At 40.5% G+C, this 24680-nt stretch overlaps 2 protein-coding genes across 3 annotated transcripts in view; one reads left to right on the top strand and one right to left on the bottom strand.

Annotated features, from left to right (window-relative positions):
* The window catches only part of IMMP1L (inner mitochondrial membrane peptidase subunit 1), a 37324-nt gene extending 24862 nt beyond the window's left edge, over window positions 1-12462 (top strand). For both annotated transcript variants that reach the window (XM_075425234.1, XM_075425235.1), the window contains exons 5-6: window positions 7407-7517; window positions 12379-12462. In XM_075425234.1, coding sequence (XP_075281349.1) covers window positions 7407-7517; window positions 12379-12447 — 180 coding nt within the window. In that variant the 3' untranslated portion in view covers window positions 12448-12462. The remainder of the gene's footprint in view (window positions 1-7406; window positions 7518-12378) is intronic.
* Window positions 12463-12911: 449 nt separating this feature from the next.
* DNAJC24 (DnaJ heat shock protein family (Hsp40) member C24) overlaps window positions 12912-24680 on the bottom strand; it is a 39419-nt gene continuing 27650 nt past the window's right edge. The window contains exons 4-5 of the mRNA XM_075425236.1: window positions 14713-14781; window positions 12912-13744 (exon numbers count right to left, since the gene is read on the bottom strand). Coding sequence (XP_075281351.1) covers window positions 13620-13744; window positions 14713-14781 — 194 coding nt within the window. The 3' untranslated portion in view covers window positions 12912-13619. The remainder of the gene's footprint in view (window positions 13745-14712; window positions 14782-24680) is intronic.

The raw sequence follows: 24680 nt of genomic DNA, 5'->3' as shown, positions 1-24680 counted from the left end.
CCGGGCTCTGACACGTTGCCGTGGTTCTTCTGTTCAGCCTGTTCGTTCTGAAGAAAAAACATAAAGAAGTCTCCTCACTGATTTAAGGGAAAGTGGTTTCAAGATCACTCACTTCTGAATTTATAGCTGTCTTGGCTGTGCTGGTCAGATCAGTTGGAACCTTCAGGATGTTATGGTTCTGTTACTCCTCTAAGTTCAGTAATAACTTCTAGGAAGCTTCTCGGGATGATGAAACCAACTACTTGAGGACTCCCTGAAGATTTGGATCACATTATAGTCTGCCTATATCAGCTTCACATATGAATGAAGGTCCTATTTAAATTTTTTCCTCCGCTATACATACTAGTGAAGGCTTCTGATTGTCTGAAATGATGATGAGATGGTGCAGAGTTGAGGCCTTAGACTGATTAGCAGAGATCCAGGTCACTCCTGATGGAGTTGGGAGACGACACTTTTAAGATTTGTTTATCTGGCACAGAGTATTTATTGGCCGTTGTTGCTACCAGCCTTATTAGCTAGATCACAGTACAGGTATGCCTCTGTCCCAGACGTACCAGTGATGGTAATGGGATTTGTGGTTTAGCCAGTAAGTTCCCGGTGGGGTTTGAACCCATAGGTGTTTTGGTCTCACCTGTACTTTAGGGTGACCCTGTTACATCGTCTGTTTCCTGGAGAAGAAAAGAATTAAGTCATTCTCAATGATTGCTTGTGGGGTTTTTTTTCAGGAGTTCCTAGATGTAGCTAGGAGATTAAGTTTTGAAAGTTTTCGCCTAGGAACATCTGTAAAATATGAACATTTCAAAACTATAGTGGATTAAAAACCTTAGATAATTTTTCACTATTTAAAGCAAAATGATTTTGTTTTCAAAAGAGAACCATTGCTTTAATGTAAAGAGAGGTGGTAACAAGTGAAAAATCTGGGCATTATTCTTCATGACAGTAATACTTGCTCATAGTTTTTATTAATTAATTTTAAAATAATTTTAAATTAATTGTAACTAATATTTTTAGAAAAGGAATGATGGCTAATAATTTAAATTTAGGGTTGCAGCAAAAGATTTTAAAAATTGGATATATAGCTTTTCAGGCTGATTCAAATCAGCATATTGAACAATATGCTCTGGATCTGAATATTAAATGAGAATATTTATTGATGTAAAGTAAACAATGCAAGTTTGTGTGCAACCAATGCATGCAAGTGTTTGAATTATTGTTTAACACAGCTGGAAACTTTTGCAACAGCCAAAAAGGGATACTGAGAGAAAGCGTATCTTGTAGTCATTTGACTGGCATAGATATTCCTGAGATGAAAATTCTGTGACCTTTGCCATCAGGCAGTGAGCGTGGCGATCAGACCGTTTAGGTTTCAAGTAAGCAAGCTCAGGAACAGCAGTAGCTATTTGTGTGTTACACAATGTTTAGAAGGAGCAACAATGGGTAAAAAACCAAACATTCAAATAACCAAGGAATGTATTGACAGATTACTGTACCAGCTTCCCCAATTTTTTTTAAAGAACAACACTCAACTGGTATACTTGCATGATAGAGAAAAATGTCTTACAAACTCAAATCTAATATCTTAATTACCTTGTAGTACACGAGTTAACATTGCTACCATTGAAGGTTAAGTGATTTTAATATTGGTTAATAATTAATTTCCAAGCTTAAAGATAGGCAAGTCTGTATATTTTATCTATTTATAAATTTTCTATTAAAACAACCAATGACTCTTAATATAGAGAAAGAATTCATAATATAATATTTAACCATAGTGAATTTAATTTCTGTATAAAAACCTGTTCGTGTTCCATTGTCATCTTTTCTCATAATAATCTGGACCAAGGTCATAATATATTCTTTTTAATATGTGTAATTAAACAAACTGGGCCAACTACATTATGTCTTATAAGCAACTGAAACTTCAGTAAGTGAAAGGAAAGTTCTAAACTGTTTGGCAGTACCTGTGAATTTAAGGTAAATTCATTCTGTTCTATTTTTTTGAAGAAGTATTGAATTCCAGGTAATTCAGCCCTTTAGTGATGCTTAGAAGATGTTGACTTCAGATCTGCTACACTGTTGAAGTTCCAGGGTGGTTGCCACCACTTCATAGCTTTTTCCAGCACAAAAAAAGGACATGTAAATGCTTATGCTGATTTTGGAAAATATTGAGCTAATTAATGTTGTTGAGTTTTAAACAGATGGCAGCCTTAATATGAACAATGTTTATGATAAGCCTACGGAAATGGTGCCTAGAGCAACTGGATCATTAAAAATAGAGTATCTGTTAAGCATTATTCACTTTTGGTTCTGAATTAATAAATAAAGGATTAAGGAATAGTTATGTGAAACTTGCAAGTATAGAGCGATAAAACAACTGCAGCATTTCTGTGGTGTATATTTTATCCTAACTTAAATAAGGCAATTTAATCAGTATTTAGTAAATTTGTTATTCGATATTGTAGATTCTTTCATCATATTTCACTTTAATCAAGAAAGGTAACACCTGTGGCTTGTTCACAAAAGCTTCTTTTGTTAAATGAACACCCGCAGGCCATGAAGCAATTACATTTGTTGCTTGTACCAAAGTAGGAGGCACTTAAATAGACCTTAGTAGGGATAGATGAGAACTTGCAGACTTTATTCTTTTGTCCAGCACTGAGATTAGTTCTTATCGTAGCTCAAGAAGGAAGCCTCTGAACTGAAAAGAAAAGATGGGAATGATTTAAAGTTCTTCTTAAGTTTGAAACTTTGATATTGCTGGAGGTGATGTGAATACCTGTGACCTTACGAAAGTTCAAACTTCATCTGCTCCCAGCTGATTGTACGTACTGATGCTCTTTGACAAACACAGACTGCTTGGAATTCCAAAAGGAGAGATTGCAAGAGATTCGTGTTTATAATTCTCCATTTATTTATTAAAAATCCATACTTCTTCATCTTTAGTACCCCCCCCCCCCCAAGTACCCCAAAATCACAAACCAAAGAAAAACCCCACCAAAAGAAAAAACCCAACCCAAACCGCAAAAGCCTGTTTGCATTTAGTTGGGTTTGGGGGTATTTTTGAGGCAGATAATTTAATCTGTTAATCTGATTTTCAGTATATTAATTTTCTAGTATGCCTTTAATGTGCATACTGGAGTGCAGCCACCTCATCTCTTGAAGTTACTGAGTGAGTTACTCCAAGTTTGGTGTCATGTGAAAAGAGCAAAAGAATGTAATTCTTTGTTGATCCCCCCACCCTCATTTATGTAAAATAATGTTTAATGTCAGTAAGTATGCATCAAGTACCTGACCTGTACTTCAGTTGTGCCACTTTAACTATACCACTAAGTAAATGACTACAGCCCTGCAATTTTAGCCAGTTTGTTGCAGTGAAAGATGCTTATTTATGTGAGCTGAAACAGAGTAACCTACTGCCACAAGCTCAGTTGTTCTAAATGATAATCTCGCTCTGCTGGTCTATCTGCTCCTGTACCAGAGCCCTGGAAGGAGAGGAGGGAAGCCTCAGGAGTCTGATCAGGGCCCTGTATTCTCATGCATATGAGCTGCACCTCAGACAACCGGTTCTGCCGGAGAACTGCTGTTCCTTGGAAGTAAATCCTCGGATAATCCGCACAAAACCAGAGGCACAAGGGTTGCTGAGGCAGCAGAGGATCGGCGGCAGCGTGTTTTCACATGAACCTGCACGGCTGTGGAATTGCAGGGTTTGCGCGTGACCCACAGGTTGTTATGCGAAAATTCAGGTGCTGGGCCTGTGAGACTTACACATCTTAGTTCTGGCCTACGCGTAGGGGAGAACTGAAATGCTGCCCTGCCGAAGTGAAATGATTTGGCACTCTTGTCAGTACTTTTTGTATTCCCAGTCTTGCCATGTGTAGTAATGGTAACTGTGATTTCAGCTGTACTGCTTAGATACAATTAGTTTTGTCCAAGAGAATGGTCCATGGTCAGTAGGTACCAAAATGCAACATTGTGGATTGTCAAGCGAGTGCCTTTCCTATTGCCTTGGGTTTTTTGGCAACAGCAGCCTCTTGGTGTGCAATTAATATATTATTACTACAAATACAAGTTTTTGATTTTTTTTTTCCTTTGGTTAAAAATGTATCTTATTCCCAGCTACTGTACTTGCATAGCTTTGAGGCGTTTCAGATCAGGTCTTGATTCTGCAAAGGCTGATACTCAGACTTAACTTTATTAAATGGGAGTAATCCCACTGAAATCAGTGAGCTGGTCTAGAAAAAGCTTGGTGCATAAACCCTTGAGGATTCTGGCTTTAGCCTTTATTTCAAAGGGGCTTAAACAGCTCTTTTTTTTTTTAATTAACAATTATGGCCTGTCACTGGTATTTGGTTTCACATGTTCATGTAATTCATGTGATTTTTATTGCTTATCTTAATTCTAGGTTGTAGTGACATGCCTAGGTGATGGGCAGGCACCATACAAAGGTATTATACTGTATTATCTCTAGATGAATCATACAGTGTGACAGTACCCTTAACAACAAATTTAGAGGTGTAGGGTCCTGTCATAGCTTCCGTGGAGAACTATGAAAGTTACCCAAAGTGGTGAATTTCAGAATATAGGAATATACTTCATTGCAAATGTTCTGTCTGGAATGCAAACTACGAGCATCTTGTCTAGACAAGTAATTATTAGTAGTATTAGAACTAGTAAGTGATGTGCCACAGGTGGCAAAAGCACTTTGTTTTTTATACTTTTAGAGCATGGAAGAAAAACGGGAAGGTCTTGAAGTGCTTGGATGTACTTGTGCTATGAGCGGGTCCTTATTTCGCATAATGACAGATGAGCTTCATGTTCTGCCTACGGATTGGGGCAAGGAGGAAGCAGGGGAGGGGAGCTGGTCGTGTCCTGCGTGTGAAGCAGTAGCACATTGCAAGAAGTGACGCGTTTTCAGAAATGTGAAATGTTAATGTGGGTTTGCTTTTTTATTTCATTAAAAAAAAAAATATCTTTTTTTCATAGTAATTCATGCTTCTCCTTTTTGTGTATTTGCTGAGATAGTCTTTCAAAATGACAGTAGTTTGATGTACGACTTGTAATTCTGGCAGATGCTGGACAGGAGAGTTTGCTCCAGAAGGTCAGAACGCTGCTTTGCATTGTAATATGCACCTGAAAAACAAGCTCCTGTGTAACGGTGGACACAGGGAATGCTTTCGATGAGGGCACAGTGAATAAGTGAAGATGAGTATCCAACTAACCTGACAATTGCTGCTGGACATCCTGAATAGGCTGCATACCACAGAATTTTTGAGGAAAATAGGCATGTCAGTACATTCTCAAATGGAGACTTATCAAAAAACATCCGTCCACATCTGATGAGATGTATACTCTATACAGGTCGTTTGACTCTGGATACAATATTTATTTTAAAATTTACTTCTGGTTGGTTGTATTGTTTGCAAAGCTGCTTGTGTAGGAGGAGGGCCCAAGTCATCTAGCTGAAATCAACTGGCCTTCCCAGAGAAAGCCCTTCGTGCACAGGCCAGCAATCTGGTAAGCCTACAAAATAATAAAGGTGGCAGACAAGTGGAATACGGAATTCCTGTATTGAAGGACTGGGAGAACAAGAAGGACCTTGATAGAACTAGCAAATTAGTTTAAAGGAAACAAGGCAGCAGTCCTTTATACAGGAGACTGGAAGGAGACAGTAGGTTTCAAAAGGGTTTAGACATATTGCTGGTCTGTAGCTCCACATATAGATTCTGGAATGATGAGGCAGGGATGCGTGCCCTCCGACGTGCCCAACGCACCTGTCCGGGATACCAGAGAAACACAGCGGGGTGGTCGAGAGAAGATGGACAGGCTCACGCGTGCTTTCCATGACGAGCATCTCTTTTTGCCACCGTCAGAGACAAACTATTGGTTCTTAATCCATAGCTTACGCATTTGCCACAGCTCAGCGAAGGGACGCTCGGGTAGCGTGCTGTCCTCGGCTCCTAGTCGGGTCCCAGGCAGGCGGGAGCATGACTCAGCAAGAGCCTGAAAGGTTTATTTCAAGACAAGGTTCCCAATCTGTGTTACCTGGCCAGATACTTGTCAGTACCGACAATTCTACTTCAACTGCATTCTCCTCCAATGTTTATCTGGGAGACCTGGCTTTATTCTTAATGATTTACATCCAGACTTTTACTACTGGAGTGGTTATTTTGTTTAGTCTGTTATTCTTGAATTCGGTATATGTAGACTATTGTATTTATGAGTCCATGTGGCTTATTTCTAAACCATAAATGTTTATACTGCTCAAACTCTGAGTTTCATTTGACATTGCGGGGGGGGGTGTTTAATTTTGTTTCTGTATTTTTTTTTCCATTGAATTGTGAGCATATTAATGTTTCAAGTGCATATTTGGTTTTGGAAAAATGTATGTTAAAGTCCACGTTAAATATTATCTAGATTGAGAATATGTTGCTACTTTAAAATTCTCAGCCTGGTTTAGAATTTTAGAAACAAAAACAGATTAGAAAAATAACAAGTATTTTATTTGGTAACTTGTAAGAGGTTATTTATATCTGAAATGTGGTTTGTTTTTTTTTTTTAATCAAAATAGTGTTGCATATTCCCAATGAAAATCTTAGTTTAAGACTTACAGTAGCAACTTTTTCATGTATGAAAGCTTTATACTCTTATTTAGGTAACTAATATAGCTATGTTGCTATTTCTCATTTTGTCATTGAGTCAGTCAGTGAATGCCATGAATCTATGGTATGTAATGTAGTTAATGCATAATATATATAGGCAATGAAAGGTCTTTGTCATATAGTATAAGGTCACCATCATTAATTTTCAAATTATAAAAAGGGATTCGCTGTTTTGTGATCATCATTATTGCAATATAATGCATTGTGGATTCTGCCTGCACATAGAATGAACTGTGATCTTAATTAGAACTTTGACAAGCCTACTCCGATAAAATGATGAGATTATTCGTAATTGATGTCACAATCAATTACCCGTTAGTTCATCATGAATCTACTAACAGGTCTAGCCTTGGTGCTGGCCCCAGGATGTTGATGAGTGTGTGGCTGCCCTGTTCATGCTGTTACTGCGACAGGAGGGCAGATTTTCAGTCAACATCCTAATGACCTCTTTTGAAGTCTATTAAATTAATGACCCTGTCACATTGGTCTAACCTCTTACATCTTCATTTTGGATTTTTTGTTGCAAACCATTGTTTTTTGAGCACATGATAGAACAGATACTTTGGAGCACTCCTTCTCATCCCTCCAAACCTGGCGCTCTGTCTTACTAGATTCAACAAAAAATTAGTTCATTATACAGTCAAGAAATACAGAACACAGGAACCAGAAAACATACTGTAAGGCAAACTATGCTTAATACCATTCTATTCTATTTTCTTTTTATGTTTCAATCTTGCTTTATCCTAGGTGCCTAAAGGACATGTTTGGTTAGAAGGTGATAATCTCAGGAATTCTACAGATTCCAGGTGCTATGGACCTGTTCCTTACGGACTGATAAGAGGACGCATTTGTTTTAAGGTGTATATATATTTATAATCTCTAAAAACATCATATACTATTATATTAATACATTTTAAATTCTTGGGTGTTAGGTATTAGAACTCGTCTCCTTAAGTGTCTGGCCAAAGCCGATGTGAAGGAAAGCTTGAACACACCGGCCACTTGCTGTAAAAGGGTAATTCAACAATGGTGGGGTTTTTGTTGAGGCAGGACTCGTTTTTTGAGCAGCGCTCTTTGAGCAGTCATTGCTTATGAAAACTGAATGAATTATTTAGCATGCAAATCCAAGCCTGATGAGAACACAAACGTATGCATACACATACACATACCCCCCCCCCGCATGGATATACATTCCATCTTTAATTTGATTCTTGCCTCTGCAAAATGGTAGAAAAGGGCCGCTCCATATTTCACTGTTGTTGGAATTTGAGAAGTGTAGTTCCATAGTTCAAAAACCAAAGATGGAGGAAAAGGCTGTCTTTCTAGGACTTGCATACATACTTTAGACATGTAGACTGGCGTTGCTGCTTTTTAAACTAAGCCTGTGAGAAAGCCTTAGCAGTAAAGTCAAATCTGTGCCACCGTAATTGTCTGCCACATTATTATTTAAAAAGAAATGTTTTGAATCAATATTGTGTCATATAAACCTCCACGGTTCCTTCTCCTGTTTCAACAATTCTACAGCTTCATGTCACACTAAATTACTTTTTCATACTATCTGCATTATTAATTTACTCCTTTACCAAAAAAGAAGCAACTAAGACAATTTCCTCTCCATAAAAAGTTTAATCTAAGAAACAAGGGAGTCTGTATTACAGACTTACGGACCAGCATTTAGAAAGCTAGATTTAAAATGGTGCCATTCAGAACAGTAAAAAAAGTTTCTGAAACTGTTCTCTGTATATTGCAACACATCCACAAAAACATCATTTAGCACAGCTGTATTATATGCACAGGAAAGATTCGCTCTTTCCAATTTAACAAAGTTTTATATACATAATTTACAGTTTTTATGAACACAATTTAGGACTTCTCAAAAAACCTTGCAGCTATTGACCGTAATCACTAATTGCTCAAATAATGTGTGCCCCTCAGCTCCACCACCAAGTTTTGTCTGGCCTCTGTTCCTTCTGGGTAGTGTTTGCTTTGAGTTCTTCCCTAGCGTTAAGTGAGCGCTCTCTGCTCCTTCACTGTACTCTTTGCCTTGCCGTGTACACCAGAGGAAAAGATGCTGATTCTAAACTGGGCTATTTCCATGACCACCCAAGTTTTAGCCTGGATTATTAACTGCTGAGATACAAATGATGCTAATATGCTGACAGCCTTCTTAATAAGAATGTGGTATTAATAATCCAACTGATGTACTGGTGTAGAAAATTTGCTGTTTGCTACTTTAAGGGTCTTGAATATCTCCAGAGAAAGAGAATCCACAACCTCTCTGCGCAGGGGACTGTTGGCAAATAATGTCTCTATTAAGAACCTATGTATGTGGACAGCTATAGTTATTCACAGTATCTCTCCACAGCAATAAACTTGTGTCCAGCTTGTACCCCAACAAGGAAGATGCTGGAGAGACTTTAATGAAGTGACTGACAGGACTGAGCCCTGAATTTAGCAAGCAGTAAACTCTGTAAAATTAATGGAACTTACACACAGATATTATGTATTGAAGAAGTACTTTAGGACTCCAGAATATTGTCTGTTTAAAAAGATAGCATGCAATCACTTGACACTTAATCGAAATAATTATTTAACCAAATTTTATAGCAGTTGTTTTATGATGGTGCATAGAATAGTGATTCTTAACATTTTAATGAGATTTAAGTATATGGTGCCTAACAAAAGCAAAAATAATTTTATTCTTCAAATGAGTGCTTATAGTTTGGGTTGTTTATGGTAATTCACAGTAGAATACAGTGATCTTGCTATTGGATGTTGCTGTGGAACATTATAGTGAAAGGCAGCAGAATCCAGCTGGTCCACACGGTGGTAGCTAATTAGTAGATCACTGGCCAAGACACCTATGTATTCTTTTTAATGTAGTCTGCTAGAGGTTTGACTTCTCTTTCATCAAAAATCTTTTACTGCCTTGAGAATGGAAGCTTATACGGCTTTATCTTAAAGTGGATTTCAGAGGAGCAGATGTAGCACTGCCTTTGAATGCTGTTACATTTTTCAGTAATGGATGCAAAAAAACAAATTTAATTTGGAAGTAATGGATTTTAACAAAAGAGAGCAAGCTTGTACCAGGTGTGTTTAGGCAACCTATTCTTGGCAGAACATAAATGTTAATTCTCTCTGTAGCTTATCTGTGAAGTTTAGACCTAGGATTCTCAGACAATGTTGGTGCACCAGTTTTTAACCCATACAGAAATAATGATACTTGATTATATTTGCTCCTTTTCTTCCCTGCCTCCAAATCAATTGCCACTCTTGAGAGACAAGTTCATTCCATAAAAAGGCCACTGAAATCAAAGTAGCTGCAAGTTCAGTAAAAGCCTAGGGAGTCCCACTTTGGCGGAACTCATGCTTCATCCTGTCCTAGGTAGGACATTCTGTGCGTTCCCTGGACTTAGGCTCCATGTCTAAAATAGACCTGTAGTGTGTCTTCAGAAGAGCTAGTTAGCCCCATCCATCAGATCAAATCTACATAGGCCAAGCCAAAGAGGGCAAGGGGAAACAGCTGCTAATTGGACTAGCCAGTCTGAACAAGCAAGTCACAGTCAACTTCTGTCTAAAAGACGGGAATTACTACACACGGTGGCATGCCTTTGTTCCACAGAGAAGGGTTGTTCCATCTCCCTTCCAACCTGGAGTATTGTTTTCTCACATTCCCTCCTGCACACAGACTACATAAAACATGGTTTTCATTCTCTCTACCACTAAGATTAATGTGATGAATTTGAAACTAAATTGTTAAAATAATATTTAAAACAAATTTGATTACTTTCACAGAAGTTGCAATAGGTTTGATTTGAGTTGCCTGAAATGAGATTTGTGCTGTGGTGAATGGCTTAAGAAACTTCCGGGCCTTTACTCAGATCCGCTTAGATTTAGAATATGGGATATTCCTACTCCTTTTACTCCCATTTGCCTTTGAGGCCAAACAAAGACTTGACACCCAGCCTTCAGCCAGCACAGCGCCTCTGGAGAGCCTTGAATTGCACAGCTTTGCTTCTCACCAAGATCACATATAGCCTTCTGTTGTTGGTTCCTATCTCTAGATATTTGTGTGGAACTTAAAATAGCTCACTGGCTAATATGCATACAGAGACCAGATGTCACCTCTGTGTATTTCTGTCTATCAGCAGACGTTCCTCATGCTCTTCCCTAACTGCAGGTGCCAAAAAAGACATGTATTTTCTAAGATATTTGCACAAGAGAGGTGTGAGCCTTCTTCAAATCCACAGAACTTGAGGTGCTGAGGATGACTCACCCTTCTGTTTTCCCGAGCACAGGGCTGCAAGGGGCCTGACAGAACAAGCCTAGGGAGCTTCTAGCAGTGCACGGTCCCAGCCTAGTAGTAAGTTGATGCTATGTCTTGCTACGCCCATCCTTAACTGCCTCTGCCTCTTCTGTCATTGTCTCCAGGGCTGGGGACAAGCCACGTGGTTCAAACTATTGAACCTTGGCACTGCGCTTCCTTTTTTAAACTGAGAAAATTACTTTTTCACTCGACATAGAAAGCAGCAAAGGCTCCTTCTGAGCTGTGGATGTTCCCTGAACTCAGGTAAAGAGTAAGTTGCTGTTCCTGGAAGGTTACCACATACCTTCCTTAAGATCAAATTGTAAGGAAAAAGGAGCAAGGTAAACACCATACTGACAGATGCTTTGGGAACAAGGTAGTGCATCATCTTTCTGTCTTGGTCACTTCATCTTGAGCAGAGGCTGTGAGGTTTTTACAGGATCAGAGCCACAGAAGGGCATTCATTCTTCAACATCATCTCTTTCCCTTCTTCCTGCTGATCCCCTTGTGCCATCTTTGAAAGCACGTGTTGCAAAGAGACACAGGCAGTCAAGGGAGACAAAGTGTAAAAGAATGTCCTTGATTCCCTTCTACTTTTTTTTGCATCCAAGAGCAGCCTACGTGTAATTAACAGATGTTCAGAGGAAAGTACTCCTGGGAGCATTCAGTAGTATGAACAGCTATGTAGTTAATTTCTGGAGAGAAAGTTTTTTCTTATTGGTAAGCATTGTTCTCTGACACTTGTGCTTGTACTTGGTCGTGATCTGTGCGCCTTCTTTTCCCACATAGTAGTCCCCTTCTCAGAGAAGCCCCTTGGCTGAGAGTCCCTGATGGCGGCAGGCACTCCACCCCTTTATAACGACGTGCATGGTATAAGCTTACCTATAATCCTATGGAATTTTCTTCCAAGGTTTGGTGTTTGCAGTTCAAATGCCCATCTTGCAAATACAAATGTACACCTCGCAGAACTACTTTCACTGGGAGGTAATGTTTGTGGTATTCTTTCTTCTCCTAGATGGATCAAATATACATACTTTGTCTTTTAATTTCTTAAGAGGTTTACAAGCTGGAAAACTTTGAATTTAAAAGATATTTTTCAGGAATGTATTTGTTTCCAAGGCTGGAAAAAAAACAGTAAATTGTGAGGCTCTTCATAGCAAAGCATGCTGTGTATAAACTAGTGTTGTCTCTAGCCACTATGGAATAATGATTCCATATATATAGTGTTTATTATATATATAGTGGTTATTACTCCTAGTAAAAGAAACACACAGGTGAGAAAAGTTCGTATACCCCATCAACCAAAGAGCTAAAAAATTATGCAGTTTATAAAACAATTACAACAATAAGACATGAAAATACTGAACTTTGAGTTGTGATTAAAATCTCTTGTAACTGTATTTTATTTTACAGATATGGCCTCTGAATGACTTTGGATTTCTACGTGCAAGCCCCAATGGCCATAGATTTCTTGATGATTAAAAGATTTAAGTGACTATTGCCAGCTTTCATAATATTTTCTACTAAAATCAATGGAACTATTTTTGTTTAGAATAAACACAAATTTTACTTGACAAAGATGTTGCTTTCTGAGATTACATCTAACTTGAAAGTGGGAACGATATACTGCTGTCATCAACAAAAACGATACGTCTCTTATGCTGTTTCCTCTGGCTATGCACAGTAAGTGCTTGGATTTGTGAGAAGGTTTTGGTTTTTACTACAAGCCAAGGCTAGCACTGACTGTTAACAAGGGATGAAAAAGGCACAATGCACTATTATGTTGTCACACATCCAGAGCCAGACGTAGGCTGTGCCTGCATTAGCAGGCAGTGTGGCATGCTCCGATTGGGGCTGAAGGCAGTAACAGTGGGGCTCGGGATCCGCTAGTCACGTACATGTGCTGCGCAGGGTTTTCCTTAGCGGGCTCTGGCCAGGTTCCTGGTTAGTTTTCACCAAGGAACGAAGACTGCATTTGTTCAGATGATGCAGAGAGTCAATCCAACAGCACGCTCCTGCTCCAAGCTGAAATGTTGATGTAGATGCACTGTCACAGGCCAGTGCACAGGTGCTGGACCTGCCACTTCGTGCTGAAACCACCAGCCTGGTCGATCTGCGAGTCTCTGTCACCTCATTCCAAGGCTCAGGTCCTTGTGAGGATTTAATGAAGTTAAATATTTAGCGTAGAAATTGAAAATTTCCCATTAATGCACCTTACTCTTCATTATCTTCAGAGCATTCTCACGTGTACGCCTCCTGATTAGATTTTGTCATCTGAGCTGTTAAAAGGATTTAAACCTCAGAGGTAGGGCCCAAGGTATAGCTGATACAGACGGAGATTGAAAGAAGCTACTCTGTTGTTTGCTGGGAAAGAAATGTCATTTAGATCATGAGATACATTCCAGTTGTACAGAACTTAGTGTTCTGTTCTGGAGGTTTTTAATAACTGGCTCTTTAGCTGTGGAAGGAAAAAAATAAAAAGCCTCATGTCTGCAGAGCTACATAAGCAAATGGGCACATTTCTGTTCTTAAGCCTGACTGAACTTGTTCTTGCAGTGCCCCCCTTTTCTTCAACGCACACTTAGCAGGTCCTGTCCCCTGCTTGTCCAGTCTTTCTGAGAGTTTGTAACTCTTGGTGTGCTTGATTGAAACAATCATTGAAGAATCTCGATAACCAGTGAACATGTGTCACAACAAACCACAGAGACATCTTTGGTTTCACTCTTGAAGACACTGTAATTCCCACCACATCGGCATGAGAGAGTATAACATTGTTCATCTGCCAAAAAAGAAAACAAAAAAGCCGTTAGTGCTTGAGAAGAGTCAAGAATTTATTCTGGATTTTCTTCACAAAGCTGCTCTTAATAACAAAACATAATTCATGTGTGTGACCTCCCACTGCTGGACTGGCAGTATTGGCACCTCTGCTACCATTTGTTGCTCAAAAAATATCTATACTCTTAAAATGTGTGTTGGTGACTGTGGGGCATTCTCAAGCCAAACAGCCAGGGTCAGTGCAGTCTCTTCAAAAGAGCAAATAAAGGTGCCCATCACTGAAACGGACATACGTTAAAAGGACTACATCACTGAGTACTGCTGAATGAGAACTCGATTCTGACAAAGGACCAAGATCTTTAGAGAGCAGTTAAGAACAAATGAAGAGGTGTTATACGTGAGAGAGACCAAAGATGGTTCCAAACCAGACTGCTAACCCAGGAAACAAACAAGAGAACAGAGGAAAGGAAAGTAGATAGGATTTTTCGCCATAGCTTAAAAATAGAACAGTAAAAAAACCCCGGCCATTCATCCAAAACGCAAATAAATGATAAAAGCTAGAGTAATGTAAAGGAGAGAAGTAACACACTCAGATGAAAAAGATCTGCATGAAAACACTTGCATTCTACCATCACAGAAAGAGCAAGATGGATGTGAGATTTGGGGAGAATCTGGAAATCTAAATATTCTGTTACAGCACAGAAAGAGCGCTAGGTGAGAAGTGGCACTGCAAGCTCTGCAGGCCCAAGGGCAGGGGGCAGGAAGAGACAGGTGAGAAGGAATGCAACAAAATAAGCATCACAAAGTTAAGTTCCAATTCAGGTAATTCAGAGAACAGAACAGCTAAATCTGAGGAAAATACAAAAAAAGCAGAACTCAGAAGACAACATAATGGTACAAGATGCAGAAGAAACAGAAAACATTTGCAGCGACAATGAAAGGCACTGGGAACAAGCAGTGAGGCACTCATACCTTCATTCCAGGACATATCCTCGAGATAAATTTGTGCGTGTAGTGGCCATTCTTTTGTCAGATTATCTTCTGTAAAGAAAACATGACAAATGTTCAACCCTGATAATACACAGGTCCTTATTTCTGAGAAATTAATAGTTTCATATACGTAGCGGTCAATCTCTAGCTCCTACCAGCAAGTCATACCTAGCCCATGCTATCAGTTAAAAATGCAGTTCTCTAAAATTTCAGTTTCCATACCTCTGCATAAGCTGGAAAATGTCCTGCTGTATCCAGGAGAAATAAAGGGTGAAGATGTATTACTGAAATTAAGACACTGCTGAAGCCACTACTTTTGCGCATCCCAAATAATTATGTGAAATTAGGGACAAGTTTTGATACAAATACTGTTTAAAAACCTGGCTGTAACTACACTTCCACTTTGCACAATCTCTGCTTACCTGCACTTTTCACAAAATCACAGAACGGTCGAGGTCAGAAAGGCCCTCTCAAGATCACCCAGTCCAGCCCTCCTGCACCAGCAGGGTCAGCTAGAGCAGCTTGCCCAGGACCACGTCCAGGCAGATTTTACATACCACCACAGTCTCTCTTGGGCAACCCATTCTCCTTTAGAAAGGAGAAGCCAAATAAAAACCCCTCAAGAGGCACCAAGGAAGCATTTGGCTTGTGCAAGAACAACACGATTCCCACAAAAAGATACTCCTAACAAAAGATCAATTAAAAACACTTTTAGGGGAAGACCAGTGCAAGTGTTGTTTTATGATAAGAGTCTCTCAGCACAGAAAGGCAGTCGGTTCTGGCTGGCACCCGTGAGATCTGCTGCCACTTGATCCCCTACATTCTTCCAACATTGAGGACAGAATGAAAAGTGTACAATACAATTTAAATTATGAAATGCAAACTATGCAATACAAATACAAATTCTTTTTTGCAATTTATCAGCACACTCACATTTGATGTACAAAGCTCACACCAAGTTCTTTAACTAGACAATACAAGATTTTGTCAACAAAGTTACAAATGAAGCCATAAAAAGTAATACATATATATATATATAAAAGGACATAAACCCCTTACAACTTACTACAGAATCACAGAATCACAGAATAGTAGGGGTTGGAAGGGACCTCTGTGGGTCATCTAGTCCAACCTTCCTGCCGAAGCAGGGTCACCTACAGCAGGCTGCACAGGACCTTGTCCAGGCGGGTCTTGAATATCTCCAGAGAAGGAGACTCCACAACCTCCCTGGGCAGCCTGTTCCAGGGCTCTGTCACCCTCAGAGGGAAGAAGTTCTTCCTCATGTTCAGGTGGAACTTCCTGTGCCTCAGTTTGTGCCCATTGCCCCTTGTCCTGTCACTGGGCACCACTGAAAAGAGCTTGTCCCCATCCTCCTGACACCCACCCTTCAGATATTTGTAGGCATTTATAAGGTCCCCTCGCAGCCTTCTCTTCTTCAGGCTGAACAAGCCCAGTTCCCTCAACCTCTCCTCATAGGGGAGATGCTCCAGTCCCCTCACCATCCTCGTAGCCCTCCGCTGGACTCTCTCCAGTAGCTCTTCATCTTTCTTGAACTGGGGAGACCAGAACTGGACACAGTACTCCAGATGAGGCCTCACCAGGGCAGTGTAGAGGGGAAGGAGAACCTCCCTCGACCTGCTGGCCACACTCTTCTTGATGCACCCCAGGATCCCATTGGCTTTCTTGGCAGCCAGGGCACACTGCTGGCTCATGGTTAACCTGTCGTCCACCAGGACACCCAGGTCCCTCTCCACAGAGCTGCTCTCCAGCAGGTCCACCCCAAGCCTGTACTGGTGCATGAGGTTGTTCCTCCCCAGGTGCAGGACCCTGCATTTGGCTTTGTTGAACCTCATCAGGTTCCTCTCTGCCCAGCTCTCCAGCCTATCCAGGTCACGCTGAATGGCAGCACAGCCTTCTGGTGTATCTACCACACCTCCCAGTTTGGTGTCGTCAGCAAACTTGCTGAGGGTACATTCTAACTCTTCATCCAGGTCGTTGATGAAGAAGTTAAACAAGACTGGGCCCAGTACTGACCCCTGGGCGACACCACTTGTTACCAGCCTCCAACTAGACTCAGCGCCGCTGATGACAACCCTCTGAGTTCTGCCATTCAGCCAGTTCTCTATCCACTTCACCGACCACTCATCCAGCCCACACTTCCTCAGCTTCCCTAGAAAACCTCCCAGATGCTTGCTGCCTGACACCGGGGAGCTCCAGCTCCCTAGATGCTGTATTCTAAAGAACCAGGGATGCCTGAAAGCTGATCTGCAGCACATACACAGAAACGCCTTAGATTTGGCAAGACTCAGGAGCTTAGTGCTTATTTAAGGTTTAAATCAGGTTGTTATTGAGAAAGTAGGTATTCCTCCTCTTGGATCAGTGAGTTTTTAAGCAAGTTTTATAGTTTAATAACATCAAGCTTTCTAAAGCACACAGTGTTGTCTACGGCTTTCTATGAAAAGCTGGCAGTGAAAGAATTTATTCCAGAACTACTTATTGAGCACTTGCTGGAAAAGGCAGAGGGCCCAGATTATTTTATGTTATTTTAATTCCCAAGAGATCGCCCTACCTAGTTGCCAGATTGTAAGGTATTCTAAATGGTTCCCAGCTGCTTCTGTGCAACTTCTCTTTGCTCTCTACTGGAAAGTAGAAATAGGGGACTTTGCACCTACTCCTCCAGTAACACCCCAGAAAAACTCCACATCTCCAACCTTCATCTGATCAGGTAATGGAGCATTTCCTTCTTTATCACCAATTATCATCATCTGATTGCAACCAGTGAAGTACTGACTCAGAACAGACATACATCAATATTCTGGTAGTTGGTTTCACACAGAAACTATGTAAAGCAAGCTACTCGCTAGTAAGATTCAACGTAGTGTATGTTGCTGCAAAGAAGTTTAAGGCTACTCTGAAAGTACAACCCTAGCAATAGCTAATCACAGCTTTCTCTATAGTTAATTATCTAAATTAACTTCAAAATCTAACCAGCCTGTTGTGTTTTTGTTTTTGTTTTGGTTGTTTTTTTTTAAATTGTTTTCCTTCCATGGCTCTATCAGTTTTAAGAGCATAGTTATCACAGGTAAAAGTAATGTGACATACCAGTAGGGAAATAAACCCCTTGCATTTTAACTATCCTTACGTATAAGGGGGGGAGGTTAATACTTACATTTTGGGTTTTTAAACAGGAAATTTAAGGCCAGTTTAAAACAAAACAATGAACCACTCACCAAATATTAAGTCCCAGTCTTTATTTTGCAATTAAATTACTGTTCTATTTTTAACTGAAATGTACTTTCTATATCCTTGAGAATAAGCCTCATCTAAATTAGTTTTAATGAAGGAGATTAAAACAAATCAGACACATGGGAAATAATGACAGAATCGATACAGCGTCTTTGATGCTACCTTTGCTGAACACCTGTTCTGTACTGAAAAGGTCGGAACGAAAAGAAAGTTAATGCACTCACACCTAATACTTTACTGGTGTCCAAAGACAGGGAAAAGATTCAGCAGGAGCGTTAACGATGAAAGAAAACTGGAAGATATACTGGAAAGAGCTATGGGTGATGTTTTAGTTGTACAAAGTAACATTTTTCTTAACACCTGATCGGAACATTAGATAACTGCATAAAATGTCCAAAATAAAATAAAAGGTCAGATGATCTTAAGTCATGCCAGGTAACTCTGATGTTTCTTGGGAGTTCTGCTGGTACAGCCTTCTAGCTACACAACATGAGAACAGGAATGGTGAATGCCCTGAAACACCCACAAAACCAGTTGGAGGCCTTACCTACAGCAGGCCTTGTGTGAAGTAAAGATTCCTCCTCCTGTTTTTTGAGGAAGTGGAAAAAAAAAAAAGCAGGTATCAAAATGAAGTCTGTCTACCTACCTACCTTCAGGTTCTTCTCTCCACTGTGGCAGACGACAATACTTGAGAACAGTGTGAAAAAGGCAAGTGCTTCCTTTTCTCAAAGCTAAACAACCCTGGTTCCCTCAGCTGCTCTTCACAGGACTTGTTCTCCAGACCCTTCACCAGCTTCGTTGTTCTTCTCTGGACACACTCCAGCACCTCAATGTCCTTCTTGTAGCGAGGGGCCCAAAACTGAACACAGTATTCGAGGTGCGGCCTCACCAGTGCCGAGTACAGGGGCACGATCACCTCCCTACTCCTGCTGGCCACACTATTCCTGGTGCAAGCCAGGATGCCGTTGGCCTTCTTGGCCACCTGGGCATACTGCTGGCTCATGTTCAGATGGCTGTCGACCAGCACCCCCAGGTCCTTTTCCACCAGGCAGCTCTCCAGCCACTCTTCCCCAAGCCTGCAGCGTTGCATGGGGTTGTTGTGACCCAAGGGCAGGACCCAGCACTTGGCCTTGTTGAAACTCATACAGTTGGCCTCAGCCCATCGATCCAGTCTGTCCAGATCCCTCTGCAGAGCCTTGCTACCCTCAAGCAAATAAACACTCCCGCCCAACCTGGTGTCATCTGCAAATTTACTGAGGGAGCACTCATTGTCCAGATCATTGATAAAGATGTTAAGCAGAACTGGAACACCACTCGTGACCGGCTGCCAACTGGATTTAACTCCATTCACAATTCTTTGGGCCCAGCCACCCAGCCAGTTTTTCTGCCCAGTGAAGAGCACGCCCATCCAAGCCATGAGCAGCCAGTTTCTCCAGGCGAAACCGTGTCAAAGGCCTTACTGAAGTCCAGGTAGATGACATCCACAGCCTTTCCCTTATCCACTAGGCAGGTCACCTGGTCATGAAGGAGATCGGGTTGGTCAAGGAGGACCTGCCTTTCATAAACCTATGCTGACTGGGCCTGATCACGTGGTTGTCCTGTACATGCCTTGTGATCACACTCAAGACGAGCTGCTCCGTAACATTCCCCGGCACCGAGGTCAGACTGACAGGCCTGTAGTTCCTGGGATCATTGTTCCTGCCTTTCTTGTAGATGGGCATCACATTAGCTAACTTCCAGTCAACTGGGACCTCCCCAGTTAGTCAGAACTGCCGACAGATGATGGAAAGTGGCTTGGTGAGCACATTTGCTAGCTCCTTCATCATCCTTGGGTGGACCCCATCCAGCCCCACACACTTGTGTGTGTCTGAGTGGTGTAGCAGGTCGCTAACCATTTCCCCTTGGATTTTGGGGAATTCTGCTCCCCGTCCCTGTCTTCCAGCTCAGGGGCTGGGTACCCACAGAACAACTGGTCTTACTATTAAAGACTGAGACAAAGAAGGCATTAAGCACCTCAGCCTTCTCCTCAGCCTTTGTCACTATGCTTTCCCTCACATCCAATACAGGATGGAGATTCTCGTTAGTCCTCCTTTTGCTGCTAATGTATTTATAGACACATTTTTTTATTGTCTTTTATGGCAGTAGCCAGATTAAGCTCTAGTTGGGCTTTCGCCCATCCAATTTTCTCCCTGCATAACCTCACAACATCCTTGAAACTTCTCCTGAGTGGCCTGCCCTTTCTTCCTAAGGACATAAATTCTCCTTTTTTCCTGAGTTCTAGCCACTTCTTACTTTCTTAAAAAATGTAAATTTTCAGTCAGTACTCTGGAGTTAAGTAAGTCTCCAAGCTGAGCTCATAATCGAGTAACCACTCTCATCAGTTTTGTATGCTGCGTTTATTTGCTTATCTGGTTCAAGCAGGAGAAACTTATTTTCCAGAGCTGAATAAAGCTTTTTTTTTATTTTCTAGTTCTCCTATTAAGGTATATTAGATTGGGTAGTGTATTTAAGAGAGCAGAAACAGATTTAGCCACTTATTTAAAAACAGAGGCACAGCCCAGTATGAGTTTGGGAAGCTTACAAGCAGAACTACAAACCTAACAATTTTCAGAGTGTGACGTCTGCTCAAGCTGCAGGACTGTGTACCGAGCTGCACATTCTGAAACACGTTCCTGAACATACGGGGGAAATTGTGAAGACCTGATCATCTACCATAACCTGAAAAATAGATTTTAATTCACAAGAAGTACAGCTTGCCTGGCTGACAACAAGTGGTGAAAGGATTCTGCAGCTCCATTGTCTCAACTGCAGGATCTAAGAAAGCACTGGCAGGCTCATCAGAGAGGTTTATGAGCCTGCAATTCAAAGAGATTAAAAGGAAAAATCTACTGAGATTCTTTCAGGCTACAGAACAACATTAAATAACTATTAACAGCTTGGTTCAGCAAAGCTTTACTAGAGCCCTTGCTGGGTCATTCAGAAATTGTAAAAGAGGAAAGGTATTTAAGTTTCACTTGAGGATACAATAAATATTTCTTGGGCTATTTAAGGCTGAGTTTTAGGGAAAGGGTTGCAAGCAGTAAATGGAAATGTAACCCTTTTAAACAGTTTATGATAATAGTAAAAATAGTCATGATACTTAAAAGATTGTTCCAACTCTTTATCAGTCATATATTCTTAGGATTTTTTTTTCAAAACCAAACACATAATTAAAAAGTTCAAGATATGTATTGTCAATCAAATACTGTTCATAGCATCTACTCAGTATCTAAATCATCACAGTACTCACAACCTGGATGTTTTCACAAGTTACTTTTTCTAATAGGCTATTTAGTTTGTAAACAATTACTTAAGTTTGAGTCTCTTGCATTCATTTAAAATAACCATGCTTACTTTAATTTGAAATTATAGAAAAGTCACGTGTTAAAAATTTTCATAACAAAAAGCTGTTTGTTAAAAAAGCAACAACAAAACCCCCTGCTTCACTTGTAGCCAGTGCAGATCAGGATTAACTCCAAAGAGCTGTGGTAAAAGGTTTGTGTTCCAGCACTAGCTGAGGGTCTACAGCCATGAAATCCACGGCTAGAGAAGGAATATACACCTCTGTCACTTCAAGAGTATAACCTGGCACACTGAAAAGCCTAAATTAACGGCCACGTTAAAAGCTTTATTTTGGTCTAAAAGTATTTTTCTAAGAAGGAATTTTCTTACCAAGGAACAACTAAAATATGCCGCATTTATTTTTCTCCTTTCTTACAATAAAGTAGTGAAGGTGTTCAATTGCTGTTTCTGATAGCTATGAAAAGCATTTTTTGTAGGCTTTTATCTTGCTTCTCCTGCTTATTCTTGTAGCGGATTTGTAAGGTTATTCTTCTGGCATCCTATTTACCAAATACTGTAAGATACCTTGTTGTCTAATACGGTATCATTGCTTTATTGCTGGAGCGGGAGGGAATGCTGGATTAATGGGAAAAAGTGACCATCTCCAAATCAGAATTTTCAGTTTACTGTACTAGGAGAGGAAGGGGAAAGGAGCAAGGGGACAAGGCGCTACCTTCTATTTAGCTTGGCTTTTCTTCTCCCTAATTTATGACCACACCTGTATAAGACTCCCTTTACTAAACCTCCATTAGAAACTTCACTGAGAGTGAGGACACATCCTCAAAGACTTTTCAGGTTTTAAAGAGACTGGTATTGTCAGTGAAAGCTGAATTGGTGACCAGGTATTTTAAAATGAGCTATTTTAGGCTAAGGAAAGATTTTTGTTGTGCGTCACTGCCTAAAGGGAAGGTACACAGAGGATGGAACCAGACTCATTCTCAGAGAGAAACGGCACAAGCTGGAACACTGGCAATTCCAGTCAGGACCTGCAATACCTTACGTCTAAGAAATGAAGCAAGAACAAAAGGAAAATAATGCTGGAATATGTATTCATGTATGAACACTGCATCTGCAATATTTTTCTAAAAATGTAATTTAAAAATTGAAAATCAAAAGGAGGTGTGTGCCGAGATGTGAAAACTCCTACTGGTGATTACATCCCCACCCTATAAACACTTGAGCTTTATGGACACCTCTGTCCATCATCACGTAAAAACATATTATCCTAGATAGAACCTCACTGGAGCCATACATGGAAAACCCCTAGATTGTTAAATTTCTCCATCATCTGCCCCAAAACCATAGATAAAGCAATTGGTTTTAACATCAATCCCATTACTAGTTTGAATTCTTTGCTACATTTAGTGTCAGAAATTAATCAAAGTCACCAGTTTATTGATTTGATTTTAATTGTGAACTTTCTATTAATCACTCAATCATTAATAACCAAAATGAATTAGTAAAATTAATTATCTTAATTATGTGATTGTTTAGATACACAGTTCCTTTGTATTTAAGTCAACAAAAATCCACAAAAGTTGCAGGGCTCCTATTCAAAGGGACCTTAACAGGACACAGAAATGGGCTGACAGGGACATCACGGGGATCGACAAAGATGAAGTCCTGCTTTTGGGATGGAATAACCTAATGCACCAGTACAGGCTGGGAGACAACTGCCTGGAACGAAGGTTTCCAGAAAAGGACCTGGGGGTCCTGGTGGATGCAAGTTCAGCATGAGTCAGCAAAAGCCAACCCCATACTGGCATGTACTGGCAAGGGCGGAGCCTGCAGGTCAAGGAAGGGACTTTTCCTTTCTAGTCAGCACTTGGCAAGATCGCATCTCAAGTCCTGTGTCCAGTTTCAGTCTCCCCAGTACAAAGCGGTGACATACAGGAGGAAGCCCAGTGGACTGCCAGCACGGTCAGGCATTGGGACACACGTCCTACAAGAAGAAGCCAAAAGAACACAGGCATCTCACTGTCGACAGCTACCTCATAGGAGGGTGCAGAGAAGACTCCTCAGATGTGCACAGTTGAAGGATGAGAAGTGAAAAGCACAAATTGCAAAAAGAGTCTTTATAGCCAAATTGATAGAAGGAAAATATGTTTTGGTTGGTTTTGGGTTTGGTTTGTGTTTTTTGGTTTTTTTTTTTCCTGCCATGAGGTGTTCAAACACTGCTACTGGCTGCCCAGAGCAGCTCTGGAATCTCCATTCTTGGGAGATACTAAAAACGAGGCTGGAGAAGATCAGAACAACTGACCTACATGGACTTGCTTTGAGTAGGAGATTGATCTACATGACCTGTGAAGGTCCCTTCCAACCTAAGTGATTCTCTGTGATTTCTGTGAAAAGTTTTTTATTCTTTCAAACTGTGACACAAAAGCATGAACTTTCAGCGTTCAGATAACTTCTAATATGAAAACCATAAACCGGGTTTTTTCCAAGCTAAACCTGCTGAAAACCTTTTGGTAATTATTACTGTCAAACTTGATTTTAACTGCATATTCATCTTTTCTAAATGGGGTACTAAACAAAGCATGGAAAAATCTCCAAGAAGAAAATCTGTTGAGGAAAAAAGTCCATTCTTAATAGGTAAATTGTTATGCAGCTTTTTTTCCATCCCCAAATTTTTCACTGGGATTGGAAGCAAAAATTCACCATTATAAAAGGGTATTCTGATGTTGTTAAAGGTATGACAAAACAATGAAGTTTCACAGAACATACAAAAAGGCAGTTCTTGTAAGATTTCGAGACCCAAGATGCTTGGCTAAGTATTTAACTAAACAGTTTGAGGTTTGTCTTTCCCTCTTCAATATTATGGCCTGAAGGCACAAAAAACTAGGAGGAGATCACTGTGATACCTTCAGAGAAGAGCAGTATTAAGATATTTACTTGTTATTCCCCACAATTCAATTAAAAAAAAACACCACCACCGAAAAAAAACCAAAAACCAGAGAGCCCCACAGAATTTCAGCTTCTTAGAACTTCCCGGGCCACTGAATTTCCAAGCCAAGTAGTTAAGATTTAGTTACTATAAAACAAGAAGTTACATACAAACAAACAAGCTGTGGAATGGGAGAAAGACCACAGTGCACAGGACTGCCACACACACCCCGGCATCCTTCAGACTCCGCTGCCCAGGCTTTGCAGCCTTACTGCCCTGCTGTATTATGTCTCTCATCACTGTTCCCTCAGCTGCCGTCTCAGTTCCTTTGTTTCTGTGAGCTTTTACAGCAATGCCTACGAATTTGTCTAGAGTCATGTTTTCAGAAGCAGTGACAGGCATTCAAAGAACTAGAATTTATTTCACCATCATTTTGCTG

The sequence above is a fragment of the Opisthocomus hoazin genome, chromosome 7 (genome assembly GCF_030867145.1).
Source record: "Opisthocomus hoazin isolate bOpiHoa1 chromosome 7, bOpiHoa1.hap1, whole genome shotgun sequence".
Classification (NCBI taxonomy): Eukaryota; Metazoa; Chordata; class Aves; order Opisthocomiformes; family Opisthocomidae; genus Opisthocomus; species Opisthocomus hoazin.
This window is presented reverse-complemented; position numbering and strand designations above follow the sequence as displayed.